The 24,557-nt window shown below is 46.6% G+C and overlaps 2 protein-coding genes across 5 annotated transcripts in view; one reads left to right on the top strand and one right to left on the bottom strand.

Moving 5' to 3' along the window:
* The window catches only part of SYN3 (synapsin III), a 486,177-nt gene that overhangs the window by 140,592 nt on the left and 321,028 nt on the right, over positions 1-24,557 (top strand). For all 4 annotated transcript variants that reach the window (XM_042247181.2, XM_027967692.3, XM_042247182.2 and 1 more), the window contains 2 exons: positions 9,245-9,401; positions 10,940-11,029. In XM_042247181.2, coding sequence (XP_042103115.1) covers positions 9,245-9,401; positions 10,940-11,029 — 247 coding nt within the window. The remainder of the gene's footprint in view (positions 1-9,244; positions 9,402-10,939; positions 11,030-24,557) is intronic.
* Positions 16,783-24,557, bottom strand: part of TIMP3 (TIMP metallopeptidase inhibitor 3) — a 54,809-nt gene continuing 47,034 nt past the window's right edge. The window contains exons 3-5 of the mRNA NM_001166187.1: positions 18,976-19,087; positions 18,110-18,231; positions 16,783-16,980 (exon numbers count right to left, since the gene is read on the bottom strand). Of these exons, the coding sequence (NP_001159659.1) occupies positions 16,783-16,980; positions 18,110-18,231; positions 18,976-19,087 (432 nt within the window). The remainder of the gene's footprint in view (positions 16,981-18,109; positions 18,232-18,975; positions 19,088-24,557) is intronic.

The raw sequence follows: 24,557 nt of genomic DNA, 5'->3' as shown, positions 1-24,557 counted from the left end.
GGCAGGGAACCAACTTTGAGCCTTGGAGAATAGCCAATCAGGGGAGAAGAAGACACAGTGAAGAGCCTGGAGGGAGCAGCTGGGAAGCGTGGGGAGAGCGTCTTCAGTGCAGGGCGGATGGTAATCAAGCTGCAGAGGACCAGGGTGAATTTGCCCCAGAGAACTCTTGGCAATGTCTAGAGACATTTCTAGTGTCACAGCTGGGCCTGGGGGTGCTATTGCCTCTATCGGGTAGAGGCCAGGGATGGTCCCAACACCCTACAATGCATAGGACAGCCTCCCACAACGAAGAATCATCCAGGTCCAAGGTCAATAGTGCAGAGTGGGAAACCCTTCTCCAGAGCCAGCAGCTTCCAGGTTTGACTCATGGTTCCACCAACAACAGCTGTGGAACCTCGGCAAGTTCCTTAACCACTCTGTCTCTGTTTTCTTATCTGGAAAATGGAGATGAAAATAACAGCTCCTTAAATGAGTCAGGCTTGAATGAGTGAAGATACATGGAGGGCTTAGAATAGAGGCTCACTGAACATTAGCTGTTATCAGAAATCAGGGAAAGGGAGGACATAGCAGAAAGCATTTGATCTTGGAGTTTGGCTTTTAGGAATGACCTCAGTGTGAGTTCACTAAGGTGGAAAGGGGACTGCTAGCTGGATGCAGAGGGTGGTGGAGATGGGTACGTGGGAATTGGGGCTGTAGGCACATATTGTAGCAATGGGAGAGAGTGGAGGATGGGCTAGTTACAGCTGCCAGCCCAAGTGAAGGGGATTGTTTTACCTTCAGTTACTTGTTTATGCCAACCAAAATTTTGATTAATGCCCAAACCACGGTATAACAAAAATGGAAATTTTCAAAACAAAATTACCTGTAGCCTCACCACCTTAACGAATGAGCAATGTTCCAGCTGCCCTTCCAGTCTTTTCATGTTTATGGTACTTTAGTCATAACGCAGATTCTCTTTTCTATTGTTTTATGTCACGTGAAATGGTCCCATCAGCATTTTCCATGATGTTACATCATTGTTACATTTATCATTTTTTTCCAAAATGAAGATGAACCTCATTGTTTTTTCATAGTTGTAAAAATGCTTTGTACTCTTTTTTTAATACAGATAGTACAAAAAAGTCTGAAGAGAATGTAAAATCCCCCATTTCCCACCCCCACCCTTCAGAGATAGCCAGCTTAGCGCTTTTGGTGAATATCCTTCCAAATAAATCTCCATACACTTATCTATGTGTTGATTTGTTAACTCTTTTACATAAAGTTACGTAAACATTACTTAACTGTCATTCATTTTCAGCCTTGAAGCAAAGGTTTTCTTATTGTTGGAGTCAGGGTTGTGTTTTTGGGAAGTGAGGAGGGGGCTGTGGATGGATACCCACAAGAAGAAAGAAAGCCAGGAAGCTGCTAGAGAGAGGAAATATTGGGGGCGTGCAGAGTATTTGTTTCCTGAGGCTGCTATAACTAAGTGCCAGAGGCTGGGCAGCTTACACAACAGAAGTTTATTCTCTCACAGTTCTGGAGGCAGGAAGTCTGCGATCAAGGTGTCAGCAGGGCCATGCTCCCTTTCAGTGATCTAGCTGAGGATCCGTTCCTGTCTCTTCCTTATTTCTCGTTGTTGCCAGCAATCCTTTACATCCTTTGACGTGTTGCCAGCAATCCTTTACATCCTTCGATATGTCGACTCATCGCTCTAATCTTTGATTCCATCGTCACATGGCGTTCTCCTCTTCCTCTCTGTGTCTGCATCCAGATTGACCTTTTCTTAAAAAGATCTAGGCATTGGGTTAGGCACTCCACTCCAGTATGACCGCACCTTAACTTGATTGAATCTGCTAAGACCTGTTTCCAAATCAGGTCACATAGCCAGGAACAGGGCTCAGGACTTTGATATATCTTTTGGAGGCACACAATTCAACCCGTAACATGTGAGATCCCTGGGGTGATGGAGAAGAAGGATGGAGCAAGGGTGGAGTCACAAGAATATCTCTGAAATGAAAGGCAGAAGAGACTGAGATCAAGAGACCGATACTCTGAGGCTTCTGAGGCTTTGAAGGGAGACGGGGAAGCCTCCTTCCTCTAGCAACTCGTGTCTATGTTTTATTAACCTCTTCAGTTCAGTTCAGTTCATTCGCTCAGTCGTGTCCGACTCTTTGCAACCTCATGAATCGCAGCACGCCAGGCCTCCCTGTCCATCACCAACTCCCAGAGTTCACTCAAACTCACTTTCATCGAGTCAGTGATGCCATCCAGCCATCTCATCCTCTGTCATCCCCTTCTCCTCCGGCCCCCAATCCCTCCCAGCGTCAGAGTCTTTTCCAGTGAGTCGAGTCTTTTCCAGTGAGTCAGCTCTTTGCATGAGGTGGCCAAAGTATTGGAGTTTCAGCTTCAGCATCATTCCTTCCAAAGAAATCCCAGGGCTGATCTCATTCAGAATGAATGGATCTCCTTGCAGTCCAAGGGACTCTCAAGAGTCTTTTTCAACACCAGAGTTCAAAAGCATCAATTCTTCGGTGCTCAGCTTTCTTCACAGTCCAACTCTCACATCCATACATGACCACATGGAAAACCATAGCCTTGACTAGATGGACCTTAGTCAGCAAAGTAATGTCTCTGCTTTTGAATTTGCTATCTAGGTTGGTCATAACTTTTCTTCCAAGGAGTAAGCGTCTTTTAATTTCATGGCTGCAGTCCCCATCTAGTAGTTTACAAAGAGAGCCCCGAGACTCACAGAGAGCCTGGCTGTGTGTAAGTGCCGCCGGGCCTCTCCCACCGCCCTCCGTGTGGCTGGTGGCTGCCGTGCGCACACACACCCCCCCCCCCGCCCCCGCCCCGACCCTGCTGAGGCCCTGTTGTCCGCTTCTCGACAGATTCCTGGTCGGCCACACCTCGTTTCTCTTTGGCCTGGACTAATTTCTTGCAGTTCTCGGGCTGGCGGAAGCATCGCTAATTCCTAAAGCCCTTCCAGATGGCCCATTCAAGTCTCTGCATCTGCCTAGCACACACATCTCTGTTCTGCCCTTGCTACAGTAGTGGTCCATAGCCTTCAGGAGGGTGGATTCCCCTCTGCTTTTCCTCAGGACACCTGTTATGGCTGGTGTGCTTAGTTCTCTTGGTTTCCTTCCCACAGATTTGGTATCTGAGGTGGTATGTTTAGAGGTGGAGAGGGATGGGGGAGGAGTGTGAGAAGTGGGAGAAGTTTTGAGGACACCTGAAGTCTCTGCTGGTGGGCACAGATATCAGAAGTCCATAGCCTTCCCAGGCATGCCTGGGGTCACATCTGGCTTTGATGGATCAACATGTGACCAAAGTTAGCAACACTGTCCCTTAGTTAGCCTGGCTCTTTCAGAAAATGACTGTGACAAAATAGCAGTCAGGTGGCTGAGAATACCGAGGCTTCTGCGTATTAACTTAGGCCGTGGGCAAAGCCCAGTTGAAATCTTTTCTGGCCACTGCAGGCTTCTGCAGATTGAGGGAATTATTATGCTTCTCCAGTGATGAAAAGTGACTCAGCCTTTGGCCCCCCACTTTTTGACACTGCCTGGAGCACCTGGTAATCTCCCAGCAATGCATCACCTGTCCTGTCTCTACCATTTAATTGTATGTTGTCCTTGATTTCCTCTCCAGCGTCGAATGCCACTTCCGAGAACAGACCTGGGATCAGAAACCCATGTAACATAGCTCATTTAAGTCTAAAGAATAATAAAACCCAGGTACAGCCTCTAGCTAGGATGTGCCAGCTTGTGTGGGACTGAAGGAGGCCTTCTTGCTCAGGCATGAAAGACACAGGGCATGTGCCCGGAGGGCCGGTGGAGGCAGAAGAGCAGGAAGGGGTTCACGAGAGTTGTTGGAAATGTTTACCCAACCATATATCTTGCCACCACCTCATCAGACTTTATACTCCTGCCATGTAACCAATTGTAGACTTTGCCACTTCCTCTCAATACCAGTCAGAGCAGTAGTGAGGGCGAGCACCAGACCCAATTTAAACCAATGTAGGCAAAATAGAATACTTAATAGCTCAAGTGGGAAGATCCCCTCGTAGCTCAGTTGGTAAAGAATCTGCTTGCAATGCATGTAGACCTGGGTTCGATCCCTGAGTCGGGAAGATCCCCTGGAGAAGGAAATGGCAACCCACTCCAGTATTTTTGCCTAGAGAATCCTATGGACAGAGGAGCCTGGGAGGCTACATGAGGTCGCAAGAGTCGGACACGACTTAGTGACTAAACCACCACCAATAGTGCAAGTAACTCAGAAGATACGGACGGCTCCAGTGTCAGGCTCAGGAGGATTCAGGGGCTCAGTGAGGCAGACAGGCTTGATCGCCCTGTTACAGGTAGGGTCCTTTCATGCAGCAGGAAAACAGTGTCAAGCTTAGCTGGCCACTAAAGGAGGATTGTGACAACCCTTTTGACATCAGCAGTGCAATCCTTAGACCAGTTACTGCCCAGAGGAACGCAGTTCTTTGATTGGAGAGAATTTTATCATGGAGTCTATTTCCCCCCCAAAGAGAAGCATACTGAGCAGATAAAACCGATCACAGACCACTGTCTTCTCACCTCAGGAATCCCCGCTTTCAGTTGCAGGTGCTGTTCCCTCCACCTGGAAACCCTTAAAGCCCTGTCCACGTGACAAACCCCTACCTTTCCTTCTTGACCCGAGCCCTCCGGCACACACTCATCCACACATTCCCCAGGGAGAGTCGGCCCACCTTAGTGTTTCGTGTTTGCCTCTGTTGTTTCGCTCACTCACTTTTTCATTTGTTCTTTTAGGAAATCCTTATCCTTTAGCATTGCACCCACCTCCTCTCGGACTGTGAGTCTTGTGAAAACAGGAATGATGTTCCAGTCATCCTAGGATTTCCAGCCTCTACGGGGTGCTTGGCCCACTGTCAGGGCCTGAAACTACTGACTACATCCTCGGATGGTGGGGTGACATGCAGGACGTGGCTATTCCCTGACTGGACAGGAAGCACTGGGTGCTGGGTGTGGAGGGAGGAACTGCATGCTGGTGTCTCTAATTTTTCACCTTCTGTGAAATCTCAGGCTGTGTGGAAGACACTGTGCATTCTGTGCAGCAGCCAGTGGCAGAATTTCAACTGTGACACATGCCTGGTTTGCTCTGACACAGTACTCATGGAGAGTGTTTATTTCTCACAGATTGTATCTGAGGATCTTAAGCAGTCATGGGGTCCAACTTGCATTTCCTAGGGTTAAAACTTTCTTTGTGATGCTAACGTACCTCCAGGAACACAGGACTCATTGTAAGGCAGCCCGCTGGTTATTAGGGGCCACGTGTCAATTTCCTGGCTACTTTGGCCATCAATCCTATTTCTCTTCTCTAGGATCACAAGGAAAGAGAGCGTTCCTTTTTCTACTTTGCATTCACTCATTCTTTCATAATAGTAGTGTTGGTCACTCAGTTGTGTCTGACTCTTTATGACCCCATTGACTGTATTTGCCAGGCTCCTCTGTCCATTGACTTTTCCAGGAAAGAACACTGGAGTGGGTTGCCTGGCCCTCCTCCAGGGGATCTTCCCAACCCAGGGATCCAAGCCAGGTCTTCCTCACTGTGGGATTCTTTATTGCTCCACCACCTGGGAGGCCCTCCTTCTTTCATGTGTACGTGCATTCATTAACTTCATCATTCGTTTAAAATTACTGATAAGGACCTGAGCAGGTCCCCTGTTCTCATTGAGCTGACATCTTTAGAGGGAAGAGACAGACAATAAACAACTAAATATATAAACCGGAGAAATACAGTTGTCATAAGAGCTGAGAAGAAAATAGGGCAATATGAGGGTTGAGGAAAATTTCAGTAGAGCTAACAGGACAGGTGTCCTTCAGGAAATGAATTTAAGCCAATAAGTGACAAGAATGAGGCAGCCACACACCCATTTGGGAAAAGAGCCTTCAGGAAAAGAAATTAAAGGGAGGAGCAATTGTCAGTGTGGTTCTGGCAGAGGTGCTGCTGCTGCTAAGTCAGTTCAGTCGTGTCCGACTCTTTATGACCCTGTGGACCGTAGCCTTCCAGGCTCCTCTGCCCATGGGATTCTCCAGGCAAGAATACTGGAGTGGGTTGCCATGCCCTCCTCCAGGGGATCTTCCCCACCCAGGGATCGAACCCACAACTCTTACATCTCCTGTATTGGCAGGCAGGTTCTTTACCACCAGCGCCAGCTGGGACGCCCTTGGTGGAGGTGAGGGAAGAGGAAAGTAGAAATGAGAATGGAGAGGCAGGCAGGGGCTTTGTAGCTGAGGTAAGGAGGTGAGCATTTGTCATCAGAAAGACAGAAGCCTTCTGAGGGTTTTGAGCATGGAGCTGATGTATAATTTTAAAAGAGCATTTGGAATATGGAAGCTTGAGGTAGATTCTCAAATCCTGGAAGACAAAGTGGAGGTTGCTACTAATTTATTTCAAAGAGTAAGAGAGATCTGGTTTAGCGGTGAGTTCTAGGTGCTCTAGAGAGACAGCACCGTAATATCCGGGACTAGAGTTGGAGCATCCCGAGACAAGCCACTGGATTTTGGCCAGTGCAAGACTTTGAATTCCTCCCAGAGCAGAGTGGAGTCCCCCGAGTGAGGCCCCAAGTGTGCTAGCACTGTTGTCTGGGAGGGAAACTGCACTGCTGGGAAGAGGGTGTGTCACGCTGTCAGACCCGGAGCCCCAGGGGACCCTCGGAGCTTCAAAGCAGAGAGCAAAAGCAAGAGGGAAAAACTCAAGGGGAATGGACAGTGTGTTCATATATTTTGTTAAGATTCACAGGCATAAATAAAAAGATAATCAACTAGTAAAAACATTACCACACATGACAGATGAAGGCCCCATCAGAGCTCATGTCCATGAGGAAACAGGGAGACCCCATTTTTTTTTCCAGTGAGGAAAGATGTGAGCAGACTTCTACAGTAAAGAAAGTAAATATGGTAATTAAAAGTATTCAATCTTACTAAAATCATAAAAGTGCAAACTGAAACAGAAATGGGGTGCAGGGTATCTTTAGAGGGACATGGTTTATCAAGCTGAAAAATGTATTTTGTAAAAACTGCTGAACTGGTGAGGCTGCAGTGAGACAGACACTGTCATATGCCCTGGTGCTGTGCACATTTAAAAAGGGATAGTTTTCTAAGTACCTTTAAAAAAGTTCATACCCTTTCACCTAACAGTTCCACTTAGACATTATCTTAAAGAAATAATTTTAAATGAGGTCAATTTGTGTGCAAAGATGTGCATGTGTGAAATATTGGAAAGAGGCTACTTGATGATAATAGATGATTGGTTGGCTTAATAGTATATCCATTCAGTGCACTATTAGGAAACCATTATAAATGATACTTCTGAAGATATTTTGATAGGGAAAATACACTATAATATGTGGAAAACAGCAAAATCATAATTACTAGAAAACATAAAATCAATTATGAGTATTATATACATAAAATAGATTATTGAGTCATGATGTACACATAAGAAAACACAAATAATATGTGCTTATTATTCTAAAGGTTATTAGAATTTTTTCCGTGTTGAGAATTGCAGATAATTTTGTTTCTTTCTGTTTTCCAAGGGTGGTTTGGGTTTTTTTTGTTTTTTATTTGCACGATGAGCATATATTATTTTTAAAATCATCTAAAATTAGAAAGTACTTGTAAATCAGTGCTCCCTTTGGTCATTGGATCCCTGTTAGAGACAGACACACCTCTTCACCCCTCCTTCCATGTCTGTTGCTGTGAGACCCTGCAGAGTGTAGGGCAAAGGGTGGGGAGGCAGGAGGAAAGAAGGGATGTGGTACAACCTCCTCCTGTGCCGTGGTATTGCTAGGTGACCTGGGACACATCACTGCCTGGCTATAGGGCTCCGTTTCCCCATCTGTAATATGCACTGGTGGGACTAGTTCATCTCTAAGAATGCAGCAGGGATGTAGGCATAGCAGCTCTAAGGTTCTAGCCAACCCCAACCCTAACCATAGTGACATCACTGACTGCTTCTGTGCACCCACACTCGGATGTCACTGTACACATGGCCACCTTCAGGATCAGTTACAGCTTAGCCAGGGACACCCTTGCCCTTTTCTTTGGGAATGGGATGTGATGTTTATGTACATCATTCATTCCTTCAACATGTTCTTGTAATGACCCTGATCCTGGGGGCAGGCACCATAAGGCCCGAGCTCAGAGCAATTCAAAAAGTGTCTTCCCTGGGGGCAAGTCTTTTCCCTTTGAGGGTTATTTTAATTTATATTTGAATTATTTTAAAGAACTACAGTTTATTTGAAGCTAAGTGTCAGTGTCTGGATGAGTCAGATGGCTCACACCATTTTAAGTGTAAACCACCTACCTACTGTGAGTCTTGACTTTCTCTGGGCTTAGAAGTGAAGAATCCAGATTCAGGTGCAGTGTGAATGAAACACTGTGTGAATCTACCTGCAGCCATGTGACAGAGGGTAGAGCGTGTAGACTTGGAGTCAGATGACCTGCGTTCAAACGTGGCTCTCCTGCTTCCCAGCTTTGTGATTTGGGGAAGTTCACAACATCTCTGACTTGCATTGTGTTCCCATTTGTAAATTGGAAACAGTGCTGACCTTACCCCGGTCTGCTTGTGCGCTTCAGTCAGGATCTTATCTCCAGAGGGACCTGGCAGAGCCTGGCATGTTCTCAAGCCATGGCATCACTACTCTTGCTGCTCCCCAGAGGTTGCCACTTGAAAGGGACAAGAAGTGTTGAAGACGCACTAGAAGGAGCCTGCGCTGCACCATCATTGTGACCCAGGGCCATGAGGCTGTACAGCCCTGGCCCTGCCATTTACCTGCAATGTGTCTTTGTGAGCAAGTGACCTGTTCTTCCTGAGCCTCCAGGTACTCGTCTGTGAGATGGAATTGACGGCAGCAGCACCCACATCCCAGGGCAATAGTGAGGACTTGGTAACTTGTGTATCCGCCATAGTGCCTAGTAAAACCACAGTATGTTCACTGAATTGTTTGATATGTTTTTTTTTTCCATTTGCAAATTAAATACTTGTTCAGTATAAAAAGTTTAGAAAACAGCCTTAAAAAGAAATAAAGTGTGAATTGTTTTCAGTCCTTTTACTTTGCAGTTGCTGTGTGTTTGCATCTGGTCTTCCTCATCCCCACTCCGCAACCCTGTCCTCATTCTGAACTGAGTGCTATCCCCAGCAGGCTTTGGCTTGGTGTCCTGATTGTCCCATCAGCCCATCAAGTATGTAACACTGCTGTTGGTCCCTCTCTTGGCAGATCCTTCAAGCCGGACTTCATTCTTGTCCGCCAGCATGCCTACAGCATGGCCCTGGGCGAAGACTACCGCAGCCTGGTCATCGGCCTCCAGTATGGAGGGCTGCCTGCTGTCAACTCCCTCTACTCTGTCTACAATTTCTGCAGCAAGCCCTGGGTGGTAGGTGCTGGGCCAACCTGACTCAGAAGGAAGGGGAAGCAGGGACTGGCCTCCTGGCCCTGAAATGGACCCATTCCCCAGCAGGGAGGCTCGGTAATGAAGGGAGTCTTTTTTATTTAAAGCAACTGAATAAACAACTTGGATCCCAGACTCCTTCTTGTAGTTATTACGTAACAGATATTATATAGCATGTTATGGTGCAGTGTTACATTATAATAATGTCAGTGGTAAGAGGGGGACCCTACTGCTCTCACTCTTTGAGCATGGTGACAGCAAGGTCTCTGCAGTGCTGGCACTCAGGATTTATTGAATGCACGTATGCATTCATTTGGTAGATATGGATAATTTTTAAGCATTGTTACTATGGCCTTGGTCTCCTTCTCATTCTCCCCTGACTAAGCTTTGAGGCCTACAACATCCCAGGAAGGGTCCTCAGCGGTATTAGTTCACCATCCTTGTTTTCCCACATAGCCTTGGTGATGGTTGCAAGTACAATTCATTAGTACCAACTGCACTGTGTTGAGCCCTTCACATGCATATTATATTTAATCTTCAAACTACCCTGATGAGTAGGTATTTCTAATATCTCCATTGGACAGAAGAGGAAATTGAGACTTACGTCGCTAGTAGTAAGTAGTGAAGCTGGACATTCTCCAAAACTCTTACTTGATTATGGAATTGCTCTCCTTTTCTGGACTTTAGTTTCCTTATCTGGAGAATGAGGGACCCTCGCATCATTTCTCATATTTCTGAGGTACCTCAAGCCTATTAAACTGACAGCATGTTTCACCACAGCGGCAGGCTACAGCCCAAGAATCTTCCAATCCTGGCATGATGCAGAGAGTTCCTAAGTTATCTGTTCTTTCCGTGTGAGCTCTCAGTATTGAGTTTACCCCAAAGTCAGTTTGGCACAAGACTTAGCTCCTCTTCCAGCCAGTAGGCATCCACATTAGGCCTTACACTGCACCTGATTCCTTCTTTCTGATCAGAGTCTACCTTACTCTTCCCTGCTTTTGTTCACTGACAGCTCCTATTGCCTGATGGGGTGAATTCCCAGCTCTTTGTCCATTGAGCATCTCTAGCACACAGCTGTCTCACTGCACACTGGAATGCCCTTCCTCCTTCTCTTACATCATCTGCTCCTGAAGTCATCCTCACCCCCTGTCTGTCCCTCTTCCAGGTCCCACAAGCCCCTCATTTCCCTCTAGCAAGATGTCATTATCTCAGCCATCTGCCCACAGGCTGTCTTTCCTCCAGACCTGGTCTCACGTGTTCAGTGTGTTGCTCCTGAACACATATAGCTGTGTACCCTTGTCGAGTACAGTGCTGGGCACAGAATGAGCTCCCAGGGCTGCTGGGCAAGGTGGATGACAGAGGAGACTGGAGAGGACAAATGTCCAGTCAAGGACCTGGCCTTTATCCTGTGGGCAGGGAGCAGCTACTGGCGCAGATAGGTGTTTGAGGCATGGGATCCAGTGGGATATTTCTCCATACCAGGTAACAGTGGTTGACCAATGTTCTGTCATATTCTGTCCTAGTTCTCTCAGCTCATTAAGATCTTCCATTCCCTGGGTCCTGAGAAGTTCCCACTTGTGGAGCAAACATTTTTCCCCAATCACAAGCCAATGGTGAGTACCTTTTTTCACTCTTATCATTTTTGTGGTATGGAATAAATACAGATGTCCATGTACTCAGTCCATTTGAATGCAGGAGGTGGGCATGGGGGCTGCTCTGTGACCACCTAGGCTCTAAGGAAGAGCTGTGATATCCTGTGGGAACACCTGGCTTAAGAGTCAGGTCTCCAGGTGAAATTTCAGGTGGTAGAGTAAATGACAAAGATACACAGCATTCTGTGGGACACTGGCAATTTTCAGCAAATCAGGGGACAACTTGAGCTGGCAATTGGAAACAGAGGTGAAAGATGATTCTAAGGTAGAATGTTATTTCATGTGAGCCCTGTGCAGGTCTTGGTTTCAACTCTTATTTTAATAAAAGCAGTGATATTTTGTTTCCATTAATCATCAAAGGGCAGTTTCCTTGTGCATCCTCTTTGCACTCAAACTTTTGAATATACCCAAGGTTGTTGCTGGGAAGTGGTTGGAGTTTAGCTTGAAATACGTGGGATAGCCTCCTGTTTGAAGGATGGGAAAGGTGAACGTCTTTTTGGGTATGAGGTGGGGAGCTCTCCATCCTGCGGCCAGAAGAAGTTAGATGGAAGAGTTCCGGGCTGCTGGGAAGAGCCCGTGACATGCCTGCTTTCATGGTCAGTGGTCTTGTTAAACTGGTCAAAGGAATGCAGGGCCATGGCCCCATGCATGCCTTGCAAAGAACACAAGTCTTGGGGCACAAGATGGTTAATAGGGTTCCAGCAGTCTGCTTTTAGTCCCAAGCTTAGGCAACTGAGCTTCAAAGTCCTATTTGGAGACACTAATAGGTGTTTCCAGGTGGGGGGACAGTCTAAGCAGGCAAAAATGTTTCTCATTGACTCTCTTTCCCTTGTATCTGATCTAATGAGGTGTCATACCATCCAGGGTGTACTGGTTGGAATAAGAAGGGGGCATGTTCCAACAAAGTGAGAAACAGTGAAGAAAATTCAGGATTTGTCCTCAAACTAGCCTGAGTTTGAATCCCAGTTCTGCCTGCTTACTAGGCTTTGGATCTCTGTGAGCCTCAGCTTCCTTGGTTGAAAACCATGTATGAGAGTGGAACCACTTCATTGGGTTGTTGAGATTTAACAGGATCATGTGTACAGGGTACTGTGCTTGGCATACAATGCTGCTACTGCTAAGTTGCTTAAGATGTGTCCAACTCTGTGCGACCCCATAGACGGCAGCCCACCAGGCTCTGCCGTCCCTGGGATTCTCCAGGCAAGAACACTGGAGTGCGTTGCCATTTCCTTCTCCAGTGCATGAACGTGAAAAGTGAAAGTGAAGTCGCTCAGTCATTTCCGACGCCTAGAGACCCCATGGACTGCAGCCTACCAGGCTCCTCCATCCATGGGATTTTCCAGGCAAGAGTACTGGTGTGGGGTGCCATTGCCTTCTCAGTGGCATACAGTAGGTGCTCAAAATAGAGTAGTTTTAAAAGTGGGGCAAAGCCATACCTTGAAACATTGTCAACACTGGGATAATATTTCGGTGAAGGGTTTGCCGCCAACCCAGCCCATTGAGGGTGACAAGCCCAGCTGTAAGTTCCGAGTGGGGCTGGGTTGGAGGAGGGTGTTGCACGGCTGTAGTGAGTTCCTGGCATTCCCAACTAGGCCAAGTCATACTTGAAATTCCAGGCAGGCATTTGGCATCAAGGACTGCTGTTTGAGCCGCCCCCCTCCGACTTTCACTAGGTTGAGATTCTAAGAAAGAAAATAGGGAAGGCTAAGTCAGGGCTCCAGTCTGGGAATAACCAAACCACTAACAGGTAATTAGATGTTGATCCAGATTCTGTAGAACTGGGGCGAACCCTGGTCATAGAATCAGGGAGGAAGGTCAGGGCTGGATTAGCCGCCACAGGAAGTCTAGGATGCCTCTTCTGAAAATGCTCCCGCCTGGGGAAAAGGGCTGGGGCAGGGTGGGTCCATACTGTGGAAATGAATGGAGGGAAGGGACTATGCACAGGCCAGGGGCCAAAGCAGGCAGGACCTGACTTCTGAGACCCTCTGTGGTCGCCATAACCCCCAACAGCGGGTCAGGACACAAAGAAGCAAGAGACTGCAGGTATGTGATAGAAATAAAACCACTTTACTGTTTAGAATAAAGGACACACTATAAAAAGTGAACATTATGCAACATTACAAGACAATATACATTCACGGAATATAAAATTCATAAATAACATGGAGGAAAACTGTAAACAGTGCTACAAAATTTAGCAACAAATACATTCCTTCCAGACAGGGTTTTCTCTAGTTGGTTTCTCTCCATCACTTCTGGGTCTCAGGACAGCAGACCGGCTAAGGAGGAAGGGGGGTGGTGCCTGGGAGAATTTATGAAGCCCCTCCCCTCGGACCATGAGCCCTTCTTGTGCCTCCCAGGAGTCCATTTGGAAGCTGTTGATATCCGTCTCCCCAGCATGTGCCATTGTGTTTTGTTTTTGCTGTCAGAATTTTTAAAGTGTTTTTCTTGTGTAAAACTATTTTAGTGATATTTTTACTTTCTCAGCCAGGAGCCAAACACTTGGGTGTCATTTTTGGTTAATCCATGTTGCTGGTCAGGGAGCACATGATGAAGGACAGAGGCAGGGGTGGGTGTTGTCTCCTGGGGACCACAGTTTCTCTGAGACAGCTGTTCCAATAAGTCATTTTTTTAAATTGCTCAAGAACCCTCATTTTTTGTATGAAAAATGGTGCTCATGGGGTGTAGCCTGATTGCCATTATGTGTCTGGGGAGTCTCCCAGTGCTGGCCAGATGGAGCACTGGCCTGAGAGGTGAGAGCTTAGGTGTGGTGCCTCCTGCATAGGGAGGCAAAAGAGATGGCCAGAGGAGGCCAAGACATCTCAGAATCACAGGTCCTATGGCCCTGGATTTTTAGGTGAAATCATGGCTTCTCAATGGGGTGGACGAATGGACTAGAGGGAAAAAGGAATGGGAATGACCAGCAGAGTGCCCAGAGCCAGTTGATAACAGAGCAAGGATGTGAATGTACTTGCTGTTTTTTCTCTTCTCCTTCGTAGTCCAGAAAGGACTAGGATGCCAACAGGGAGGAGTCTGGAGGACTCTCCATGCTCATTCCCTCTAGTTCCCCCATTTACCAATCTAGCTGCCTGCACAGTAGAAGTCTTTACCCTCCATTCCACTGTAGAATTTGATTCAGAAAAATGGCGGCATGTGGGTTTTGTTTTTTCCTTTTCTCTTAAACACAGTGTACACATATTACAGCCTACACATGACATAAGATTTAGCAAAATAAAACGCTCATGAAATGAATGAAATACAGAAGTGTCTCAGCTACATAAATGACTTTAAATTATACAGTAAGTGAACAGGTGAAATAAACAAAGCTATAGCTTATAGAAAGCTCAAAAACCGCCCTCTGACATCACTCTGCAAAGGACCCTTCTTTGCTCAGGACCTGCTGTTCTCCTCACCAGGGCCTGGCAGATGGGACTGTGGTTCCACCAACTTTTCAGAGGGAAACTTCAGGTGATTCGTGCTCAGGACTCACCTCAAGTCCCTCTTTGTGTGAGTGGAGGTGGCCCCACCAGGGACCAAGAATAGCCAGATGCCTCATTGAGTCACACTGATGTCCAGTTGTGGGAGGGCACCTGTGCAGATCAGGTTAGGGGTTCCACCTTGTAGGACTTTGAGGTTCAAATTAAGAAAATCTTAAAATACCAAGTCTGTGACTTACCCCTTAAAAACCACTGGCCTCCTGAACTCAGCACCTTCCACTTATGCTGCCCCACTGAGAGCAAAGTCTCCTGTTTCCTGCATGCCGAATGTCGCCACCACAAGGTGAAAGGTACTAGGTAATGAGACCAGTCTGGAGGAAACCAGATGCCTTGACTGCCTTCTCGCTCTGAGGTTCTGCCAAACACCTTGCCTGGGCATTTGTGTTTGTGAGCGAGACATTACATTGTGTTGTCTGCTTCTTTTTTTTCTCCCGTTTAAATTGGCAGCTCTGTTTCCTAAAGTGGAATGAACTGAAGATACAAATACTAATAGAGGACAAATACCCATAATCTGAAAAAAGAGACAGAGCCATCATGTTAAATGTAACCATCCTACCATCCTCAGTTCTGTAAAATACACATCATCACCGACTCTTGGCATCTCACTTTCAACACTAAAACTTAAAGTAATTTTATTTAATCAGAGAATTTATATTATAGTTTTATTTCAAAAAACACAACAAAAACCCTACAGCTGTTTGCAGAGTCAGGTTTTCCCAGTGACCACCACTTTTAATTCTATGAGGTGAGTGCCTTAGGATGTGGCATTCACCCGCCAGTAAGCTACAGGAAAAGGAGCAAGTTGTCCCCAAACCCAGAAAAGGTGGCCATCTAGCCAAGGCAGGACACTGCAGCTCTTCTTCCTATGCCCAGGCCCTGACCCACACTGACTCGCATCTCCCATCTGAGCCAGCCAGTAAAGGCAGTTAAATGAAGGCCCCAAACATGAAGCAGGAGAAAAGGAGGACAGAGGTCAGATGACCCCAATTAGAGGGATGCTGAGGGTGCTCAGAATTTCAAATTTTAATTAAAATGAAAAAAAAAATAAAAGATCAACTTGGAATGTCATGATTTTCTTCAAACAAGCAACAACAACAAAATAGAAGAGATTAAGCTATTGGCATATTTAACAGCATTGAACAGAATTCTGTGTCCTGTAAAAAAAAAAAAATTAGCTTACGTCCCCACGTGGGTATATGTAAATGTGTATGCAAACACACCCCCCTAGGTGAACTAAAATGCTACTTTGGAAATAATATCCTCTACCCAAATCTACTTGTTCTATATCTGTGGATAGTGTACGGTGTTCGTATTTCTCCGATTTACATAAAGGCAAGCTCCTGGCCAGATCTACCGAAGACGTTTCCAGGAGGAAATCTTGTGGGAAGTGAGAAGAGGAAAGACATTCATCTTAGTCTCTCACCTGAGCTTTTGTCTAAGGCACATTGCCTCCTGACCTCAGGCAGATGTTTAAGTCTTCATCAACTAAGAAAATTCTGTTATTCTGGCCTGGCTGCTTGCTCCAGACTCAGAAACATCTGGTCAACCCAAGCATCAGTGGCTGGGGGAACTGTGTGTGCTGCATCGTCCAGACCCTCTTGCAGTTTCTTCCTTCCCTCCCTTACTCTCATGTGCAGACACAGACAGACACAGTCTGGTAAGGACATGCAGTAGCATCTCCTCGGTGTGTAAGATCTTCTGCGTACCTTGAGTCTATCTGCCGGCTGCCCTTGACTGATTTGAAACAGTTGGCTTTTCAGCAGCTTCCTTGTCTGTGTCCTTTATGTACTGAGGAAGAGGGTAGAGAAGGGCGAAGGGGGGAGAGTCTGGGAGATGGTGAGATGGGAAAGAAGAAAGAAGGGTAGATATTACAATGCCCTAATCGGGTAGTTTTTCAATTTTTGTTTTCCTAAAAAAATATAGATTATATCATCATGAAGAAGAGGAGTACCCATTCCTCATTCTTTCTGGCATGACACCAAAAATTTCCGGGTGGAAAGGGGTGATGTCAAAAACCAAAAAGAAAGGGAGGGGTGGGGCCAGGAGGATGGTTCCAAATAAACTCCATATGACAGCATAGATTTTCCTCTAAGTGTTCGAAGTGCTAAATTTGCAAGAAAACAGGCACTAATTTCATTGTCATCATCTGAGAAGAGTTAGTGTCCAAGGGAAGCTCAGTGGGAAGGGAGGGAAGTGAGGTGGGGCTGGGTCTGATGCTCAGGGGTCTGTGGCATTGATGATGCTTTTGTCCGGGGGTGCCCATCCTCGGTACCAGCTACAGTAGCCACCCTTCTGCCGGATGCAAGCGTAGTGTTTGGACTGGTAGCCAGGGTAGCCGAAATTGGAGAGCATGTCGGTCCAAAGACACTCATTCTTGGAGGTTACAAAGCAAGGCAGGTAGTAGCAGGATTTGATCTGCAGTGAAATAACAAACAAAGGTTGGTGGACTCTGCCAGGGTGGACTTAGGCCTGATGCAAGATCTCTGCGGTGGAGCCCAGCCACATCCCTCCCTTAGTGAGGACAATATAAATAACACTCACCAATACTTACTGAGTACCTACTATGTACCAGACATTTCTTCTAAGTGCTTCTAACTTATTCTTTAGTCATGCCTCTCTTTAATTCTCATAACTGATTGATCTCTCTTTTACAAACAATAGAGCCTCAGAGAGGTTAAGTAACTTGCCCCAAGTCACACAGCCAGAAAGTGGTAGAATTAGATATTTGGGAGAGCTTTTCCTCTCAAGTGGTAACAGGCAAGCATGAGAGTTCTTAGCAGTTGTAGGGAATGGAGAAATCAAAAAGATTAAAGCATAAAAATGTAGAGTCCAGCTGCCATAGGCTGGAAATCAGACAGTGAACTGTGTGACTTAGGCCTAGCTACTCTCTGGGCCTCTGTTTCCTAATCTGCAAAATAGGGATAATTAAAAGTATACTAGTAGTAATCACTGTTATCCCAATTTTGCAGAGTTGTCACGAGAATTAACTGAGAGACTGGCCCAGCTGCCTCCCACAGCAGTAAGGCTGTGCGCCCTAACTCTGTGCTTGGGTCAAGAAGTTGGGCCAGGTTGAAGAATGACCTTCTGAAGCAAGTGGTATCAGCAGTCCTATACCAGTTAAGCCGCCTTGGTTGGGGGCCACCAGTGAGTCAGCTGCCTAAGCAAGCCCACTTGGGACTTGGCAGGACCTGCCATTAAAGATCCTGTACCTTCCACAACCTTGAATCACAGTGCGGAGCAGGGGGTCAAGAACGCTGAAGAGCCCTCATGCCCCAGCAGCTGCCAAGTGGGCAGCACAGATTACAGCAGAAAGGCATTCTTTCCTCCCCCTCTTTGCTGCTCAGCAGATTACAGCAGAAAGGCATTCTTTCCTCTCCCTCTTTGCTGCAACATTGCACGCCTCCCCTGCTCAGACCTGCCCCTCTGCCCAGGCCTGGCACGCATGCCCTTCCCAGCCCAAGGGCCCAGGGCCCAGTTCTGGAGGAGCTGGCATTTCTAGGGCTGCCAGCCAGCAGCCCCCCTGCCTGCTCTCCTTGGGGCTTACCTTGCAGTTACAGCCCAGGTGATATCGATAGTTCAACCCCTTGCGCTGGGAGAGGGTGAGCTGGTCCCACCTCTCCACGAAGTTACACAGTCCTGTGTACATCTTGCCATCATAGACACGGCCTAGAGAAGGAAAGGGACAAGGGGAGAGTTATTCTGCCCAGAACCCAGCCAGAAGAGAAGGAATTCACGCCTACTGAGTAACCTCCTTAGGCCAGGGAATGTACGTACTATGTACTTTTCAGTCCCATGATTTTATTTCATCCTCTCCAACATCTTTTAGGATGGATTGTATTCCCATTTTCCAAATGCAGAAAATTAAGCTTGGAGAGGTTAAGCAATTTGTGGAAGGTCCACAAACCCACTGAGCACTGGAGCTTGGGTCAGAGACCAACTGTTCTCTTCTCACATCAATGGCTTTTGGTCTTGCTTTTTCCCCTTTTCTCTACTGATTTCCTAAAGGTGGATAACTTTAAAAGACAGACCTAATAGGTTGACTGAGATGTGGAGAGCAATAGGTACTAGCAATTTCTTTTTACTTATTGTAAAGCTGAGAAATTGCAAAACTAGGAGATTTCCTCCCCAGTCAGTGGTAGAATGGAGACTAAAACCCAGCCTCGTAAAGCAACTGTACTCCAATAAAAATTAATTTTAAAAAATAAGTAAAACCCAGCCTCACGTAGAAACTTTAAGCTCCTACCACTGGCCGAGTAAGACAGACTCAACTCTAGATAACTCCTTACAGCTCAGCAGGCACATCACCCGGGACCTGAGAACACTGCTGGGTCTACAGTTCCCTCATCCTCTGAACTGAGGAGCAGGGGGCCTTGGCCAAACCCTGACCCAGCTGCTGGAGTTGGCCATCACCTGTCAGCAGGTACTGGTACTTGTTGACCTCAAGCTTAAGGCCACAGAGACTTTCAGAGGCTTCCGTGTGGATGTACTGCACATGGGGCATCTTGGTGAACCCTCGGTACATCTGTGGACAGAAGGAATGTCATGAGAGGAGGACCCGACCTCAGAACACATGCCATCATTTGGGCTGTGGGATCGAATTTCCTTCATAGGCCACTGTGGCCTGTCACTGAACTACCTCCCAAGGGTCTTCACTCCAGAGGCAAAGCCACCAGCTCCTCTCTCTTCTGAGCCAGGGTTGGTACCTTCCCCAAGAAACCTTCCCATCCAGCCAGTCACACCTCCCATTCCATGTTATAGGTGAGGAGCCCAAGGCCCAGGCAGGTTATGTGGCTTGTCTAAGGTCACACGGTTGGTGAGTGGCAGAGACAGGAATGTAAGCAGGAGAACTTCTTAACCATTATCCTATGCTGTCTCCCTGGCAGCCTCACAAGCTCATGGCTAAGGGCCTCTGATGCAGGCAGGTGCCATTTATAGCTATGTGCCTCCTTCATCAGCATATGCTCAGAGCCACTGGTGTGAACATACTGGAGGCTGAACCCACTTGGTGATTCTAGGTCAAGTCCTTGAGCGTTCTGCAGGCCCTGATCTGTTGAGACAACTGTTAACCGTGTGAGCTGGCAGGGGTGGGAGGGGGCACCGAGGTGTTGCCGAATCCCAGTTTCCCCCAGTTCTCAGCCCTGGATGGTTGGTGGTCTCTGGGATTATCCCAGGGGTTTCCAATAAGACAATGTTTCTGCTTTAGTTCTGGTATGTGTTATTAATTTACTTATAGTAATTAATAAAAAGCCAGACATCACCTCACTGGTGTCTCATCTAAGTGTCTCCCATTCAATCTAATGGGCTGTTTTTTTCTCCCTGTTTTAAGTGGTGATTGCCTGGCAGGGGTAGGTGGTTCATGAGCCGCCCCCTGCACCATCATAATGGGTTTGTTGGACTGACAGGGCTTGGGAGCTACTTCCTTTTTAAGGGGAGTACTGTTCTAATTGTGTACAACCGTCAGTGCAGGTGCTTTTAATTTACCTGGCCTCCCTTCACAACCCTCTTCTCCCTCAAGGCTCTCCAGCTAAACAAGGAAATGCAGCCAAGAGCAGGGGGTGGGGGTGACTTCTGTTTTCACTCAGTTTTCAGTTATGCCGCGGGGGCAGGGGCATGTCACATGCTACCCCCCAGTTCCTCAGTGGTGGATGGTGCCTCTCTGGCTCTAATAGGAACCGTACCTAAAAGGGCTGCTGTGTGCATGCCATCATGTGTGGCCCTGGGAGAACATCCCTTGCATTTACTCCCAGGCCCAGCAACTTCTTGTTTTGGTGTGGATTTCCCTTGACTTTTTGGCAAGTGTTCCAATTCAGTACTTGCTCTAGGTTTTTCAGGGCAGCCTACTGGAACCTCAGTTTATTCCATGTTGGTCTGTTCCCTTTATCTCCTCTCTGCTTTATGAGTGAGAATCAAGACCCGCCCAGTAAGAACTCAACTTGCTGAAATCAGCTTAGCATCATTGCTGCTTTTGAACTGAAGAACACCTTATTTTAACATGGTTTCTAGCACTTAAACATAAAGTCAGAATCTTAATACATTATAAATGACTGAGTCTGACAAATACAGAGCTGCCTTTTAAGGTCAATTCTGAGAATAACAATACATTTGTAGTAAATGTATGGTAAAGTTAAGCCGATTTTTACTCATTTTGTTGTCTTTTCTTTATATTAATCTAGTTTAATCTAAATATTGATTCTAAAGTATTATTATGTCTATAGCCATAGAGACCTAGAATTGGTTTGAAAAATTTAGAAGGGTTATAATGGGTTTATAGTGTCTTAAAATCAGAGAATCTCAGAATTGGAAAGGTGGTTAACCTAGTCCAGCCAATGCAATGGAGGATTAATGGTAAACTCAGGTTCTATAGACAGACAGCTAGAGTTTGTATCTTGTCTCTGCTACTTATTAGCTTCTTGGAAAGTTGTTTCCTATCTTTGGGCCTCAGTTTCTTCATCTCTAAAATGGGGCAAATCACCCGATGCAAAGAACTGACTCATTGAAAAAACTCTGATCCTGGGGAAGATTGAGGGCAAGTGGAGAAGGGGGTGACATAGGACGAGATGGTTGGATGGCATCGCTGACTCAGTGGACATGAGTTTGAGCAAACTCCAGGAGACAGTGAAGGACAGGGGAGCCTGGCACACAGCAGTCCAGGGGGTTGCAAAGAGTGGAATGTGATTTAGAGACTAAACAACAACCAGCTGACTTTATAAGGTGTTTTTGAGAATTAAATGCCTTAGAATAGCAGCTGGCACACATTTAGTGAAAGTTAGTTTAAAAATAAGTTATACTGAAGTTTGTCATGAGCAGAGAGAAGAGTTTGGTCCCCTTCTTCCTACATGTCTTGCCCAGCCTCGTCTCTTGGTACAAATAGTTAAAGCTGGTTTCAGAAGTAGGCAGGTTGCTCCTTCCCCACTCCCCACTGGCTTTATTTAGGTATGATTGACAGATAAAAGATGTATCAAAAGGGTAAGGTATGCAAGGTTATTTTAATATATGTATATGATGTGATTACCACAAGGAAGCTAGTTAAACACATCCATCACCTCACATAGTTACCTTTTTATGTATGAGAACACTTAACATCTACTCTCTTAGCAACTTTCTGGTATGTCCTACAGTGTTGTCAACTACAGTTCCCATGCTGTCCGTTAGATCTCCAGAACTCACACATACTTCAGTACTGAAAGTCTGTATCACCAACAGACTTTCACCAACATCTTCCATTTTCTGCATCTCCTAGACCCTGATAACGATCATTCCATTCTCTGTTTCTAAGAATTCTACTATTTTTAGGTTTCACAAATAAATGAGGCTGTATAATGTTTTTCTTTCCGTGTCTGGCTTATTATACTTAGCATAATGTCCTCCAGGCTCACCTATGTTGTCAGAAATTTTCCTTTTTTGAGGCTGAATAATATTCCATTATCATATTTCATTGCTATATACGTACCCACACACCACACTGGACTTTGCAAGCCTCTCAGCCTCGCTTCATGATAGTAAGTACATGAAGTTCCAAGAGCTTAACTTCCCTTGGAGTGAAGGAACGAGTAATGTGAGAAAGGAATTTCTGAGTTTGGGGAGTTCTACCCGTTTCTTACGGAATGTCGTCTGGTCTTTATCAGTATTCGCAGCATGAACTCTCACCACTGTGTCAGATATTTCTGGCTTGCCTGTGGAAGATCAGCACTGTGCTGGACGCTGCTTTATAGCCTGAACTCATTTAAATTCACACTGGTTCTTACAAGCAGTTGCGTTTCAGAGGCAGTAGAAACCTGCCTGACGTACCAAGTGCATGGGTTTTCTCTCACAGATCAGGCTGTGTCTAGCTGGGGAGGCAGAGCACAGGAGAACAGAGGCACAGGCACTGGGCTGTGGAAGGGCTCCCCCTCCCTGTGGGCTGGCCGGGGGGAAGGGGAGAGCAGGGAGGGGGCGGCCAGAAAGGCTTCCAGCTGCAGCTTCAAAGGCGAGATGCTGCCATTGCTCATTTTGATTAGACAAAGCCCCGAAGGAAGGAAGTTCTGGGGCCAGGCAATCCAATTGTCCAGCAGATCTGTCCTCCCCAGGGTCAGGACATACACAGCACATGACCAGCGGGCCTTCCCATGGGACTTTCCCCGAGACCAGCTGGGACATCATGTCCCCCACATGCTGTCCCCTGTATCCAGTCTGAGAGCGGGTTTCCTTGGCATAAACTATAGCCACAGCAAAGCAGATGCTTTCTCATAGTCCTGATGAGAGATAAGGTCCCCAAAGATTAGAACGTCCAATTCTGGAAACTTCCACCTTTGCTCTGCAGCCCAGCACCCCAGCCCTAGCTAATCTCCAACTTCGAGTTTGCAATAAGCTACCTCAACATTCTAACACCCTCCCTGTCTCTCCTCTGCACACTCAAGATATACCTGAGAGGGTGACCGGAGGCTCCAGAATTAGCATATTGGAGGGGGTCTGCCTGCCTTTCATCTGGTGAGAAATTTGAAGGTGAGAGGTTGGGAACTCAGAAAAGAGAGAGGTCAGATAGGGCAGCTCAAATTCTCACGTCTTCTGAGTTCCTTTAGCCGTGCTCTAAGGGAGTCCTTGCTTTCCCCAGCTGACTCTCTGGTTAGACTCTAATCCTCTAGAACAAAGCGCCCAGGGATCAGTGCCAAAACTCCTGCAGGCTCCCCTCTCAGGCCTCTTCCCCTTTCTTCCTACAAAGATTTTTTCCGTACACCCTTTGCAAGTCAAGAGCTACACTGCTGGATGGCAAATCCACAAACCCAAGCTAACCTCCTTTTGTTTCCTAGGGGAATTATATACAAATGGCGTGTTGGGGGGGGGAGCCCCCAAAGTGGGCAGGAAGGGTGAATCAGCCTGCTGCTCTGTAATCTCCTTGTAGGCAAAAACTCTTAATTTCACTCTAGTCACCAGTTTGTAACTAAATGATCTTGACTGTTGAATAACCTTTCAAGTCTCACCTGTAAAATAGAGGATAATGTTTATCTGTTTCGTCAAGTTGTGAGGACTGACCCATGCAAAGGCTTATCAGGATGCATGGTACATAGTGAATGTTCATTCACTGTTACTTGTATGGAGCCTTGTGTTCATTATAACAATTATCTTTGTATCCTCAGCTCAGAAAAGCACAGTGCAAAGCACAGAGAGGGCAGGTAGGAAGAGAGAAAGGAAGTGAGAGAGGGGAGGAAGGCCTGCTTCTGCTCCCCTGCCCCGTACCTTCTCAGACCAGCCGACCGGTACCTGGAGACCAGCAGAATCCAGTAGCCTCTCTGGATAGGAGGGCAATGACCAGTTCTATGGCTTATCTAATAGTGGGCTGGTAGCAGGGGCAGAGTTAACAACGGTACTAGATGGTGGTTGATGATCGAAGTAGGATTTCAGGGAGATTTGGGGAGTTATGTAAAGAACACCCAGGGTTGGGAAGGAGTCCTGACACCTCAGCTTGGGAACTAGATTTGCCTTTAATGAAATGTGTGATTCTGGGCAACTCATTTCCCTTTGAGCCTCTGTCACAAGTAAGACAGGGAATTTTATTTTCTAACGCCCAGCACTCTGATCCATGGACCTGGGTGAAAGGTGGTGAATGAACAACATAAGACCAGCATCTTGGGAATGGGTATGTTTTCTCTGAAGCAGATAGGTGAGCAAGTGTCATTTGGCCTCTAAATGATGCCCTGCAGCTATTCTTACCCCAGTGAGGCAGGAACGGGACATTGTGCCCATAGCAAGGTCTCTGGTGACCCTGGCATCCAGGCCTTGAAGGAAGGAGAGGAGCTGGGCAAGCTTAGGAACTGCTGCCCCCAGCTCTTCCTCTCCCAGCACTCTGCTAGCCACAGAGAGTCTCACACAATGTGAAGGGCTGTTTCAGAGCAGACAGGGATGCATCTCCTGAACCTCTGCCTTTGTCTAATCTGCTTTTGCATCTGCTTGCCAGCTGCCAGTGGTTACACAGTGGGTTTTTGGGTTGTTACTGCTCTTGTTGGTTCCCCCTCCAC

Source organism: Ovis aries, chromosome 3, assembly GCF_016772045.2.
Source record: "Ovis aries strain OAR_USU_Benz2616 breed Rambouillet chromosome 3, ARS-UI_Ramb_v3.0, whole genome shotgun sequence".
NCBI classification, from domain to species: domain Eukaryota; kingdom Metazoa; phylum Chordata; class Mammalia; order Artiodactyla; family Bovidae; genus Ovis; species Ovis aries.
Note: the sequence above shows the minus strand (reverse complement) of the source record. Positions and strands in the feature narration are given on the sequence as shown.